This window comes from Anguilla anguilla, chromosome 4 (assembly GCF_013347855.1).
Source record: "Anguilla anguilla isolate fAngAng1 chromosome 4, fAngAng1.pri, whole genome shotgun sequence".
NCBI lineage: Eukaryota > Metazoa > Chordata > Actinopteri > Anguilliformes > Anguillidae > Anguilla > Anguilla anguilla.
This window is the reverse complement of record NC_049204.1, coordinates 47,092,135-47,107,065: the sequence shown is the minus strand read 5'-3', so window position 1 is coordinate 47,107,065 and position 14,931 is coordinate 47,092,135. Positions and strand designations below refer to the sequence as shown.

General features: G+C 42.9%; 1 protein-coding gene across 1 annotated transcript in view; it reads left to right on the top strand.

Moving 5' to 3' along the window:
* Positions 1–14,931, top strand: part of si:ch211-285f17.1 (sickle tail protein) — a 118,658-nt gene that overhangs the window by 40,315 nt on the left and 63,412 nt on the right. Inside the window, exon 2 of the mRNA XM_035413639.1 lies at positions 13,294–13,574. Coding sequence (XP_035269530.1) covers positions 13,294–13,574 — 281 coding nt within the window. The remainder of the gene's footprint in view (positions 1–13,293; positions 13,575–14,931) is intronic.

Sequence of the window (14,931 nt, the reverse complement as noted above, 5' to 3'; positions counted from 1 at the left end):
CACGACTGTAACTCTGGAGAGAGACACGCGGTGTGGCTATTCTGAGACCCCAGCCAGTAAAGCAGCTCCCACTGCTGGAGTGTGTTAGACACACCACACATACACTCAGAAATCTCTGAATTGAGAAGCAGTTGGTATTTTTCAAAGTGTGTGTGTGTGTTTGGAGCTGTGTGTTTGGAGCTGTGTGGGTGTCTGTATGTGACAGAAAAGGTGAGGAAACAAGAGAGAATGGTAAGAGAGAGAGAGAGAGGAAGGTATTTATTGAGTTGCTGAACTCAGACAAATTGAATGATAATGTATATTCTTTAAGATATTATGGGATGAGCTGAGAACAAAACTTCCACCACTTCTCGTTAGCCTGCACATTGGCCAGGGCAGCCTTATAAAGCTTACAGAGTTTTGCATTTGTTTTTCCGTTCCTTGCCAAGGCTGTTGCTGGAAAATAAACTGAAATGCAGACACTTCCAAATTGTCAAGTCGGAATTCCATATCTATAAATGTGAGGGTGGTTCCCTGTAAACACTGCCTTGAGCCAAAAAGAATGATCTAAGTAAATTAAGAAATTAAATCTGGCTTGTTAAATCAATCCACATGCCAGAAATAAAGAAAACAGACTTTGTGCTTCCAACCCACTGAATCAGAGAATTATTCTGCTGTTTTCTCAATGAAAAAATGTGTATTTATGCACTCACAGCAACCATTACTGTTACATTGTAAAAGTACACTTGTGCTTAATATTTATTTCAGCTTGAATGACCCATTTCCTACCGAGTTCATGCTACTGTTCCTCCAACCTGTTTCACCTTCACAAACTGAGAGCCAAAGGCAACATCTGTACTTTTATAATGACCTTGCCTATGCCAGTCCAGTTAGATCCCTCAAAGAGGACATTTGTCCTTTGGCAATGTTGGAAGGGGTCGAGGGGGAGGGGGTTAGATAGTCTTATATAAAGTAGTACTGCATACTCTGTTCTCTGTGTAGAGCAGAGAATAGAGTATGCAGTGTGCACACACTGAGAGCTGTGTCATGTGGAACATGAGACATTGCTAAGTGCACCAGCACAGTCACTGAATGTGCTCTGGCTCTGAGTAAATGGAAGTTGCTCAAGTTTCTGTTGTCTGGCTATTAGCTCACTTCCTCCCAGGATGCACTGGGCCGACTCGGGCCCATTGTGTGTCACCCCCCGGGGGTTCCCAGCCCAACCTGCCTTTATGAGCCAATCGGTTTCGACTGGGGGGGAGGCAAGATCTCACGCACCACATGGGGGCGCTCTCTGCCCTCCCAAGTTCGGGCTGATAGAGCAAAGACCGTGTTTTTTACACGTACGTCTGAATGGAAAAGCCTCAGCCAGGGTGGATCACAGTTCAGATCACAGGAATGTTTATGCTGCTGGATGTCATCTGACTGAAGGGTCATTTGCCATAACCCTCAGGTGCAGAGACCATAGTCCAGTGATGTAACCTTTGTGTCATATCCTGCTCTAACTGAGTAAATAAAAGCAGTGAATGAAATACTTTAGAGTAAACACAGACATGTCTCTCTGTCTATCTGCATTCCTGCTTTCTCATCTGGTTCCCACACCTGGGTGTCAGTAGGTGAACTCTGTTCTCTTAGTAGAGTATTTTATCTTTCCCAGCTCTGAGCATGCATGTATGCATGTTTATTTAACCATTACAGACAGAGTATATTCTGTGAGACAAAGTCTATACTGTTTTTTTTTTTTTGCTTAATGAACTTTCAAATGTCGGTGGAATTACATTCACAGAGCTGTTTGAGGTATATATCTGATTAAATGAACTCACTCTGAGTTGGGGCAGACGTTTTCCAGTAAACGGGAGTCTGAAAACATGGCATGAATTACAAGTCATTACTGTTCCGTGGCTGCCGCTGCAGGAGAATGAAAAGCCTATTAGCCATGCGGCGTGCCAGGAATTTGGGGCTACTGTGTCCATCACATTCCTGAATTTCTTAAAGCACAGCATCTGTGAAAGATTGGGCAGAAGTGCTGTTTTGACATGATTTAGGCTTGCTGAGTAATCTCTCTCTCTCTCTCTCTCTCTCTCTCTGCTAGTTTGGGTCTTCTCTTTTGTTGCATACTAATAACTTTGCACTGTGTGTTTTGTTTGCGCTGAATCGATTGTGTGCACAATCATTGGTCCAAGCACGTCACATGATAAAATTTACAAAAGCTGTGCGATTCTGGAATGTGAAATCTACAGCAGTTTTAAGGGCAAGCCTCTCAAAGCCAGACAGTAAGTGTGAATTAAAGGTCATTAAGGAGTCATTCAGGGTGTTTATGTGTGCAGGTCGAGTCCTTATGATGCAACGTTGTGGCTCTCCAGTCCTGGGATTTGGCGCTGGTTTTGCACACTGCCAACGGGGTTGAGATAAGTGTGCTTTAGAGGTGCCTGCGCTCTGGTTTGTGCACGGCCTTGTGCGGCTTCCCTGCTGGGAAAATCTGCCAAAGATCCTGCTCCCACACACTCCGAGGGGGGTGGAAACCAGAGAGATAAAGAGAGGAGGAAGAAAGGGAGGAATGGAGGGAGACAATTTAGAAGTGAGAAGGGCAAACAGACGTACAGACAGGCTGATAGACAGACAACATAGGGGCGTATTGTGTGTGGAAGTAGCAGTTTCCCCAACATGCCAGCTTGTTCCCGGGGCTTGGCCTTATCGTTGTCTCTCCTCAGCTGGAGTCGGGCAGGCAGCTATCTGATTCCTTTCTGGCTGCCTCAGTGACATCGTCCAAAGAAATCACCTCAGTTACAACTCAACCAGCAGGTCTGCCCGGTACAGAATGTCCTTTCAGAGCAAAGGAGCAAGGAGAAAAGTTAACCACAGGGATTTATCAGTGTTTGCATGTCGGAAAAAACTTCGGAAGGAAAAAGAATCCATCAGCTTCATGCCCTTTACTGTAAGTCAGACGGCAAGCAGAAGACTCCCACCCTTCCCAGTAATCGGGTTCGCCTTCACTCTCATTAGTTTGAGAGATTATGAGCCTCTTTAAGAGGGGAGTCTGCTGTGCTGATCCCCTCATAATTTTATATTAATGACTCTAGAAATCCTCACACACACAAACAGCATATTATATTTATCAGTTTTTCTAAAAGACATGGAAATATAGCAGCTTTTATCGCAGAATACAGCTAATACTGGTGTGCTTCGATGGATGTGGTGCTGGTGTCGTCCCTGCTGACCGTCCGTTTATTCACATTGTGGACTCATCAAGGAAGCCAGTGCACAATGCCTGCATGCTTTCAAGTGTCTCGGGTTATATGCAATTGTATAGGGATACCATAAGACATTAGGTTTTTGCATAATAGATTACTTTTCTTTGAGGAAGCTTGCTTTATAAATCAAAGTCTCACAAGACAAGAGGTGTGAGAAGTGGGCTTGTTGTAATAGGATGCATCATTATTTGTAATTTTGAACAAAGCAGAGCTCCTCAGAAGTGCTCATTTTTCACCATTAATAGATTAAATGAACCAATGGCAGAGGCAGCCACGCTGTATGCAACTAGAATTTGGTTGGTAAATGTGTAAGGGTAATAGAACCTCTAAAAACACCTTCAGTCTATGCACTCCCTATTTTTTCCTTTTCACCAGTTTATGTCATCTACAATATATTTTCTAAAACATCTTGAACTTGATAATAAAACTATTTTGGCTACTTGTTTGTTTGCAAATATTTCTGGTGTGGGAACACAGCACATGGATTCTATTAAGAAGTGATCATTAAGTTGAAATGTAGCCATTGCTACACCAGAAATAATATTTATGAACAAAGTGCCTTCACCAGAGTAACAACTGAACTCATCCATTTGACCAATGTGTTCACAATCCAGCTCTTTAGCTTGGAAATGTGCATCGCTGAAAGATATTTCAGTGCACTAGGGAACGTGCAGTAAAAATGGATGGTCTCCAAACCAAAGCCGAGTGCTGGACAGGATTTCTGGAGGCAAGCGAGAGATTATCTGTCCACAGGGTGAGGGGTCAAAGGTCATCTTGCAGAACTCACAGAGTCCTCCCACATGCAGGGTGACTTCCTGAATGGAAAGCCATTTCATTGGCAGGAAACTGGAAACCAGCACTGCTGGGAATACTGCAAAGCCAGAAGGCGGATCTTTGGTGGAACAACTTATGTCAACAATTCCACCCCCTACCCCCCTCCCTTTGTCCTCCTCAAAATTACTTTGCATTCTGTACTTAATAATGTTCAATTCATTTAAAGAGTCAGGCTATGCTACTCTGTTTCATCGACTGTCTGTGTGGGTTCAATATTTGGCACATTGGTGGGACCTGGCGAGATTGCGAAATTCAGACTTTTGCAATAGATATTGCTTGCGGACCACACACTTTATCAGCTGAATTTCACAGACTCTCCTCTGTCATTTTTTTTTTTGTGAAATGTAGGTTATCATCATGCTGCAGTTCATATTTGAAGTTATTCTCAAAAACAGCTTCACTGAAACTCATCCTTATGCTCGTCTCTCTAAACAGCAACTGCAGAAGTGCGAGTTTGACTTAGACATCGTACTGCCGAACCGAAGCCAGGAAAACAAAAACTGACATGGAAAGATTGTGATGCCATTTATGTAACTGGACTAATGTTATCGTGCATTTATCTGTTTTTTATTATTATCCATGCATATATTTGAGTGGTTAACTGGGCCATATTATTCACATTAAACAACAGATTAATGGTTTCTGGATCTGGCCTTGGAATCTTTTGCTTGTATATATTTCTGTTAAAACAATGACAAACCAAACATCTTTGCCTATGTGTGCCGTCACTGCAATGCAGTGAAACTGTGCCGTGAGTACTGCTCACCGTACGACCAGGCATCGCAGGAACCAGAGGACAAAAACACCTGCATGGAAAATCGAGGTATCTGAGCAGATCTGCGCAGAGTGCATGCAAGGTGACCCACGGACTCAATTGGGTGCTGACTCTTTCTGTCTGCGGCCAGTCTCCACGTACAGCGTGGAGTTTTCTTAAGGTCACGCTGCCTGTTTTAGACAGAGTGTGGAGAGGTAATTAAGTTTTCCAAACAGCGCTGATTTGGCTGTTCTGAATGGGAGCCATGCCAGGCACACAAAGGTTCTTTATGGAAGAAGGAGTCTGAACACAGATGGCCTGTGGACCCCGCTCTAATGGTGCTGTGAACAGGATACTTGTTATAGCGCCTTATATACACAGAAGCCAGAGGTAGACGTTTATATATTGTCGATGGTGTGGAACAGTGCTGAGGGAATTAAACGTGTGTCCAGAGAGTTTCCAGATTAAATCCAGGGTCAGTCCTAGTTATTGTACCGTTGGCAATTAACTGGTACTTGAACAGGAAATTTACCACTGAGTTAATGGGTACTGTGTGCTTAACAATCAAAAGGATAATTGGATATATGGGGGTGGCAGAGATTGACAAAACAAAAGTGTGTGAGTGTGAGTGTGTGTGTGTGTGTGTGTGCGTGTGTGTATGTGTGTGTGCGTGTGCGTATGTGTGTGTGTGTGTGTGTGTGTGCACGTGTGTGCATGTCTGTGTGTGTGTAAAGGCACCCCCCCCCCCCCCATTAAAATAGGGGGTTTTGTTTGTTTTCTGAATAAAGGCATTCCTGTTCTGCAGCATGAGCGAGTGGGGTTGTGCACACAGACGCTTGGGCTCGCCCTAAACAGACAGAGTGACTGACAGTCCGCTTACATTTGTCAAGCCCTAATGAATAAGCCCCTCTGGGCCCTTTCCAAACACCAATTAGAAATGAGAAGAGGCATAGCCATCACCCAAGGTTCAGTAAAACACCACAGAACCTGTGAACCAACTGTCAGAAATATTTACTGACAACCACAAAAACTGATGGAATGAACTGGTTATTTTGGAGTAGATATTGTATCATGGCAGACATTTCCAAACGTGCTTCATTCTTTATTGTGGAGCTTTTGTTTCTCTACTGCTGTTTAGATTTTGATTCTGATCAGTGAATTGTTGTTCCCTGCAAAGATTCTTATCAGTCTCCTTTTAAATGTATGATGATAAGTACTTTACAGACCCTTAACAATGAGCAATCAGCAAATACAAAAGCATACCTGCAGGGAGGTTATTTCCCAGTACTTGTCAGAAGCACTTAAAGATTTGTCATTGGTCTCCTATATGTAGCAGGAGTAGATTCCCAAACAAATCTTTTGGCTTTTCTTAGTGCTCCTTTCATCATTCTTCTGTAAAAAAAAAGGTGCAACAGTGTTAACATTGGCAACTGTGGTTCATTTATTTGGGTTATATAAGGTGTACGGCACCCAGCTGTAATTTCATTCCTCCCAGTGACTGAAAAGAACTGGAACAGTCATAAGCACTTCAGACCAAATGTGCATTCCAAAGAGTCTACTGGTGACTTACAGTAATGCAATGCTTGGGCGTCTTTTTTTCTGCCATGTTAATCAGCACATTGTTTTTGGCCAAAGTGCTTTTTAGAGCAAAAAGGGAACATATAGTTCTGCAGAAATAAAGCACTAGCATGAAATAACTTGTGGCGACAAGTGATCTCTGCTCACGACAAGCTGCACTGAGGCCTGAGACTTGTCAGAATCAACAGTAGCATATCTGAAAAAAGCCCATTTTTTCCTTCTTGGATTGGCACGTTTTGTTGTCTCAGCTTACAGATCTCTTGGCTGTCCCGCGCTCCTCTGACTACTGAGAAAAACACTCAACCGCCATTTTTATTTTTTGTTTGTTTATATATGCCGGGAGCTGGTGGGCGTTCAGTGTTCCCCATGTGTTTGACATTATTTTGTGTCGGCCTGGAGAAAGGCTTTTCTATGCACTGACCTGACCATTTAAGATTACTTACCCCAAAAATTGTACGTGCACTTCAACACTAACTTGAGCCATTCAAAACAGTTTAGGTCCAAATACAGCATCCGCCAAGTGACCAGGAGTAGGCTTCAGCATGTCTGGCAGTGTATGAGTTGCTAACAATCCAGGATGGAAAGGTTGCCAGATTACATGATTTTTGTCAAAAAAAACGAGACTACAAAGCCAGGGGTCCTCTCACAGTGAACAGTGCGCTTCTTTTGACTGGAATACTCGCAACTGTACATTTTCTTGCATGATAAATACTTTCAAAGCACCAATTACAAGACCAGAGTAAGAAAAAAATCTATTATTCAGTCTGGACTTGCCTTCGACTTGCTGTGCACTTGCTACATCTAATTAAGCACTTTTTTCAAATGCTTGTTATGGTTTTTTCTCCAATAAGCATTGAAAGTTAATGTTTCAGTTTGATGTCTAATTTTGATTTCCACTTGTTTAATAATATGCTGGCATATTTTAATGATTTATTTTGATGGGAGGAAAAATTACATACGACCAGCAATCCCAGATCTCCATGTTTGTTTGCTATGTGGAAGCTTTAAATTATGTTTGTGTTCAGTGATGTTGAATGCTTCTTTACCGTGGACATTGTGTTTAGTGCGACTTTAAGGCATTTTTGTCATGCAACAAACCATATAACTAATGATGTATATAAAATAAAGCCATTTACATTGTTTTGAATAACACACATTTTTCTAATAAAGCTAAAACTGGTAGGATCTATTTCCAAAACCATATGTCCTCTACAACCCAAAAGAGCTACAATTTGGAAATTGGTTGTAACTGCCATGTGTTGACTGTACATGGCTTGAAGCTAATATGCACATGGCTAATATGCACAACGTACATAGCTTGAAGCTAAAAAACCTGGAGCATTGAAACTGACTTTGCCGCTTATGAGAGATCAATTTTAGACCGTCAACCCAACCGCAAGATACACAAACGTCACATGTCGTCAGTGTGGCAGCAAGCATTTCAAAATAATAAAAATAACTCCGAGATGTCCACATGCCTGTCTGCACTGGACTGCCTGGAGGTTAAAATCAGAGACAGGCTTAGCGGGAATTGTGGGGGGTGGGGGAAGCGATGCGACCGGACTGACGAGTCTTGCGAAGCCCCGGCACCTGTTGGACGCCTTTGCTAAACAGAGCGTCACAGGATCTTTTTAGCCAGCCTCTGAAAGAAGGTCCCAGAGTAGCTCCAGTGTCCTGGCCTGGTGCTCCTCCGTGGTAGGGCGTGTGCTGTTCTGCAGTGTACGTGTCTCATAAAAACAGCCGCGGACAGCGCGCACCAGGACCAGGCTCGTTGAAGATTTTTCTTCTTCGTCTGCGTTTGGGCAGTTCTGAATTTGCGCCCAACCGCCAGCAGGCTCGGTCTCTCTCTTTGCTCCGACCCTGGTATTCTCTCAGCGGTCGCTTCGGGGGAGGTGAAACACAATGGAGGGAGCGAGCGGGGAAAGTGAAAGTCTGCCACCCAGCTACCCTGCGAAAGGTAAGCAGCTTTGACGTCAGGCTGTCGACGTGCGGGCCTCGGCGATTGCGCGCTTGTGCTGTCATTCCGATCCCCTGTTGCACTCGGTGGCAGGATGAGAAGCTGTAACGTGGCTGCCTGCCGCTGCGCATTTTCACGCTGTGGACGCGCGTTATTCTCGGTGGCTGAACGAGAAGCTGCCTCTGTTAAAAATAGGCCCAATAATGTGTCTGACATCCTGTCCCACTGAGCCAGGGAAAGTTGTTCACGGTGTTCACTGGGTGCTGTGTTGATATCACACAACCGCAATGCAGTCTCCTTTTCCAGGCCAGTCAGAATTCTGTGCACCAAGGTGGTCAAAACATATATTTCTTTAACAACTCCATTTAAATAAAGTAAAATCTGTAGTATGTGTATAGTGTTGGTGACGTAACAAAGCATACCTTGTTCCAAAGAAAGCTACATGGAATCCAGGGGGTAGACTTACTGTCATCTTTAATGTTTCTTTGACTTAGAGCAGCGTGACCTGTTGAATGATGGGGACAACCGCATGGTGTAAGCCTTGGTGTTTTGAAGGAAGAGTTCTTATGAACAAGGAAACATGATTACCCCACTTGCTATCTGATGCTGAATCACAGAATTACAAAGTTAGGATAGTAGGCCACTGTTAACGTATACCTCTGGTGACTGCTGGTTTGGAGTTTCTATGTGTGGCCAGAGCAATGGCACTGGATGGTCTTCGAAACTATAAATTGTGTTGATATGGAAAGTTAGATGAAGGCTTTGTGTTCATTTGCACCCTCCATCTGGAATTTCTGAGTGTATTCGCCTCAATTAAATGATTGTGTAAGTAATTCAGTTATTATGTTCAGAGCAGGTAGAAACGTGAGTTGATGAAAGTGATATATACACTGTGTATATTTAGAAAGCCATGTGCTCTTGTGAAATCCTTGAAGGAAGTTCTTTAAATCTCTGTCTGTAACACTAGACTTCTCTGCCCCACATGGATTAATGAGGCAGTCAAAGCAGGCCAGACAGCTCACGTAATGGTGTTTTAATCACAGCCATTATCGTTTCCCAGACTCAAATAATTTTTGCAAACAACTGCGCTGGATAGCCCTTAATGATTCACACACAGTCCAACACACCATGCAGTTCCTTGATCAAGGGAAACAAAAACTACACAGAGTTTCAGGTATTACATCCCAATGTAATTAACAGGGATTCATTTAAATAAAAGGCTTAAATATTTGTAAGTGCATGGCCATATATTTTTCTATCATTTAGTATTATATAGGCTATGTTTTATTGCTCTGAGTAGTTAAAGGAATTAAACTCCTCCAACAGTAATTCCTGTTATGCTGTACGATACATTATTTTACTCCAATGCTTTACTATACAGCAAAAGACTTTGTTCCAAATTTTAAATTATGCTTTTTCTAGATTATGTTCTTAACACTTGGTTGTTATCTGCTGTTATGAGCTGACTTTGAACAATACATCATGCTTGTATTCATTTGAATTTGTCTCAGACTATGGCTCCTACACAGATATGTCTAACATCTTAACAACGTTTTCTTTTGAATTAACCAATCTAAACTCACACACAGAAGTGCATACACAAATGCACACACACACACACACACACACACACACACGTGGAAACACACATACACAGGTACAGACACACAAATATCAACAGTAGGCAGATGTCCAGTTTCCTGCCTGCTTCGGAATGCATTTATCCAATAGAAGTCATTGTGTGTGCGTGTGTGTTTGCGTGTGTGCGTGTATGCGTGTGAGTGTGTGCGTGTGTGTGTGTGTGTGTGTGTGTATGCGTTTGTGCGTGTATGCGTGTGAGTGTGTGCGTGTGTGTGTGCGTGTGTGTGTTTGTGCGTGTTTCTGTGTTTGTGCAAACTCACTGAACAATATAAATAAATTAATTAATGAATAGAGAAGATTGGACTGTCCCGTAGCCACGCCTGTCTTTTTAACATTTACCCACTTTTGGAACACGCCCATCCCATTACAGCTGTTCCCGGGTCTGAGAGAGAAAAAAAAAAAAAAAAAACCAACAGACACAGTGGATCCGTGTGCATTCCGGATCGCCGCGGCGATTTCACGCCTCAGCTCGCCTCAGTGCCGGTAGCCTGGGACGCTTTCTGCGGGGAGCAAACGGCTGTGTCAGCAGCACTCCCAGAGGCCCATCCTGTTACCCGGCCCCTCGCTCTCACCGCCCAGCAGGGGCGCTCTTTCAGCCAGAATGGGACCACTGTAGGAGCTCCGCAGTCCCCTGTGTGCAGGTGTGCGTTCGGCCCCAGTCCCAATTGAACCTTGGTTCACAGTCAGAGCTGCGAAGGAGTGATCAATCTGTCCCAGGCAAGAGGCACAGAGAGTAGCGACTCCACCTTGCATTGCCCATGGATCGCGGCTAATTCAGCCGTGCATTCTATTTCCAGCTCTCCTGTGCATTTTTTACATGCATGTGTCACCCTTTACAAGTCAACGCCTATATGCGGCTTACCATAAATCATTAATTAATATACCGTGCTGTGAAGTGTTTTAGAAATGCATACACATACGTATGTATGTGTATATATACGTACAAAAAGACACGCAAGCACACGCACACTCGCACACACACACGCACACACACCTGTGATTCCATATCTTACTGAACAGATGTTTTACATATATTGTAATGGATTCCTCTGGCAATCCCTGGTACATGCACAGCCAAAATGTCATAATTGTGTGCCATGTATCAGTGAAATCTTATGCATTTCGATTGAATCATTGTATGGTTTGGCCTTACTTGTAAAGCACAGTGATTTTCATTAAAATCACTTGGTTTTTGTTACTCTGGAATTCATTGTTGAATTTTAACGCATAATTTATGAGACTACTGGAATTCGCTTCTGAGGTTATTGCTGTTACTAGTTAATGTTGGTTAAATTAAAAGCTTATTTCAGCATCTTGGTGTAATGAAGAAAAAAAATTATTTTCATATAAAGTTGTCAGTTTTAAAGAGTTTCCTTCACTAGATAATAATTGAATTGGTGAGCAACTTAGCCCTTTGCGTAAATAAACTTTTGGATAACACTTTATCATGGACCGCTACTGAATATATTCCATAAGTTATATATATAACATAAGTTCTCAAAGAGGTGGGAGAGAGGAACAGCTGCTTTGGGTTTGAGTTTTCACCACTTTATGAATAAGATCATTTCTGTCACATTAAATCAGGGTTTCTTAGTAAATCAGTATTAATCATTTGCATATTGCAAGAACACGTTGAGTCCTGCCGTTTTCTGAATGATTTTAATAATAACAGACAAGCGTGTAGAATACTACTTGTTGCTTTTCAGCACATTTTTTTGTGAAATTAATCTTGCAGAATATTATATGCTGTACTTCATGTATACCTAAGACTTGTATGTAAAAAAATTGAATGTGTTTTGACAGAAATTTCATTTGAAAAGTGAAATCTAGTATTTATTTGGATGGTAAATGCATGCTTCCTCATGAGAAATATTTCAGAGTCTTGATTAAATAATTATTGGATTGAAAGTTGTAGCTGCCCATTTCCTTGACTTAATAATTGCTGCATGATAATAACAAATAAAAGAGTATGATACGCCTCCCAGAAAGTCTCATTATGCCTTTCTCTTTGCTGTGTTAAGGCAGTATATGCCAGATAAAGCTTACCCGTTTCTTTTTCCATTAAACATTTTGATATTTTATGCAAATAAATTTTTAGAAATCATGAGAATAATGTTGTGTTCATTGCTTCAGTACACATATTCTTAAATTGTATGTTCAGTTCCGTGCTACAGAGAGTTCAATCAGTTCATTCTATATAAAACCATTTTAAAAATCTCCTCTAATATGCTAATGTATGTACTTGTTTATTTATTTTGCATCTCAGGTCCATCTGTGCGTCTTCTGTAAGAGTCAGTAGAGCAGCTGCAGCTTGTCTATTTCGTGTTTTTTACTGTGGCGCTCGGGTAGAGAGAGTAATTAAAGGTTAGTGAGAGTAATGAGGGCTGGGAACCACCATTGGAGTGAAGCCCAAAACAACACTTCGGAGTTCTCCCAGCTCTGCTGGTTTGAAAGGGGCCGTTAGACGCGCTGGCTTTTGGCGACGGCGACGGCTCCTGCTCTGCGGCTCCTGCTCCCCCACGTCCTTCAGCGCGGCGCGGTTTTCACGAGCCCCGCGAACCGGCCGGACTCTAACGTGATCGTCCCCCGCGCTCCACCGGTCTGTCCAGGGACAGCACCGGCACTGAGCCTCGTAATCCACCGCGAGAGGGTCGTGTTTTGGCGTGTTTCCGCCAATTTCTTTCAGCTCATCAAAAAACATATACGAGTATACGGACCCTGTGTAAACAATGCAGCGATGCAGGGGTCTGGGATTTTGCACAGGCCAGTCCCCCTGTCAAAAGCTGTCACCGTTCAGGGTTTATCTGCTGAAGTGGAAGCATTTACGTCCGATGATAGACTCTGAAGTGTCAGAAACTCATATTTCCCCGCGTTGAGGAGCAGCTAAGAGCATGATTAATGGAAGGATGTGCTGCTGTTATAAATCACTGTTCGGCACTGTGCGCCTCAGAATAAGTTATTGTTGTGTTTCTGACCATTTGTAAGAATTCTGCCCATTGTAACAACCGCTAAACGTGAATACTATGATCTCACACCTATTTTTCAACATGACACCTTATCTCTCGTGCTTTATTTACAATTCTGGGCCTCTGCCCTTGTTTTTGTTGCTCCATTGACATGAACTGCAGGTATCTTGCAAAGGCAGCCTCGCAGGTCGTTCCGGATGACAGCGTCAGCCAAGTAAACAAGTTAAATAAAAACTAATGAAGGAATAGCATGCGAATATTGTCGCCCTGGAGATTTCTGGCTGATTGAACTTTTTGTGTGTGTGCGTCTGCTCTTTTATTCCCCTCTCTCAGAGCCAGGGAGAGGCAATCTGAGGGTGACGTCCCCCGAGGATGCTGAGCACCTCAGCAGGAAGCAGAGCGCAGCCAACGGGAGCGGTCGCCCGGACCCCAAAGCCTGCCGCAGCGTCCCCAGGAGACACACCGTAGGGGGGCCGCGCAGCTCCAGAGAGATCCTCGCCATGCAGCCCTCCGACATGGACAAGAAGCGGGAGGCCTTCCTGGAGCACCTGAAGCAGAAGTACCCTCACCACGCTTCTGCCATCATGGGACACCAGGAGAGGCTCAGAGAACAGGTCGGTCCCGCTTTCCGAATTATCACAAAAAAAAGCTGCTTCAGCACCGGCTGTAGCTGGATAGTGGTCTGGTCCAGTAATGGCTGGAATCAGATCCCCTGGATTCTTTTGAGTTTTTGCTGACTTTTCATGACATAGAGCGGAGTCCTGCAGAAATGAATGGAAAAGTGATGAGGTACAATGGGGATGTCTGCTCTTTTCATCCTGCAAAGCAATTTCCCAAGCCCCAGACTGCTTCCTCTGTGTTGGCCTGGAGCTAGGCCATGTCAAGGTTGCTTAATAGCCACATCTGCCTGTTCTTTGAGATCAATGCTGGTTTTCTGGTTACAGATTTTTTCAAAAAATGTGCCATAAATCATAAATCTCTTACATATCATGTGTACACAGCAGATGGAATGGCCTTAGAATTTAAACTTAAACTAAGGCTGTAGACATAAGTTTTTCATTACATCATAAAACTTGGTTGTCATCAATTAACTGCAGGAGAAGATCCATTTCACTGACTCAGCAGTGTGATGTGGGAGTATTGAGCTTGCAGAAGTAATTGGGAAGTTCCTAAATGTGAGTGCATACTGTGAAAAAGAGAATTGTGAAAAATTGTAACAAGACTTGATAATTCATAAATAACTTAAGAATATTAATTAAAATAATTTGTGGAGCAGTGGATGAGCGTTGGAGGAAAGAATAAAAGTCTGAACAGGTAGTGCTTATTTTGAATTGGGCTGTGCTGTGCCCGTTAGCAATGCATAGCAATGGCTATGTTCATGTTGTGGAACATTTAACTAGTCCAAACGGTATGAGTTAGGAACTGAAAAGAATTACTGAGACTAAATTAAATGAATTGGTGCTTAATGGTGGACTCATGTGTATTTTACCTTAGATAAATGTGACTGTGCTGTGGAATGTTGATCAATTCGCAGCCCAATTAAGCTGAATTAAGTTTCAATTCAGTTTTTATTTGAATAGCTCCTTTTACAGAGACACAGTCACAAAGACACTTTACAGGAAGTCGCCAAATGGGAAAACTGGGAAACACCAAGCCTGAACCCCCAAAGGGTTCACAGTAAGCCGCGGCATGAACCAGTGCAATCAACGGGTCCCCAGTCTACGCCTGCAACACTCTGGCTCACACTTTATCTGAGCAGCTGCATATGAATGGCTGTGTTTTCACTCTTTTGAGAATCCGTCTCTGTTTTCATAGGACCCAAAACACTGCTGCAGCTCTTTAAACTTCAAAGCCCATGTATGCCTGTTTCTACACCTTAATACGCTGAAAAAAAATGCTTCATTGGATAAAATTTACTGCAATTTGTTGCACTTTTATTGGTTTTATCAGCTGAAAAATTTTCAGTTCATT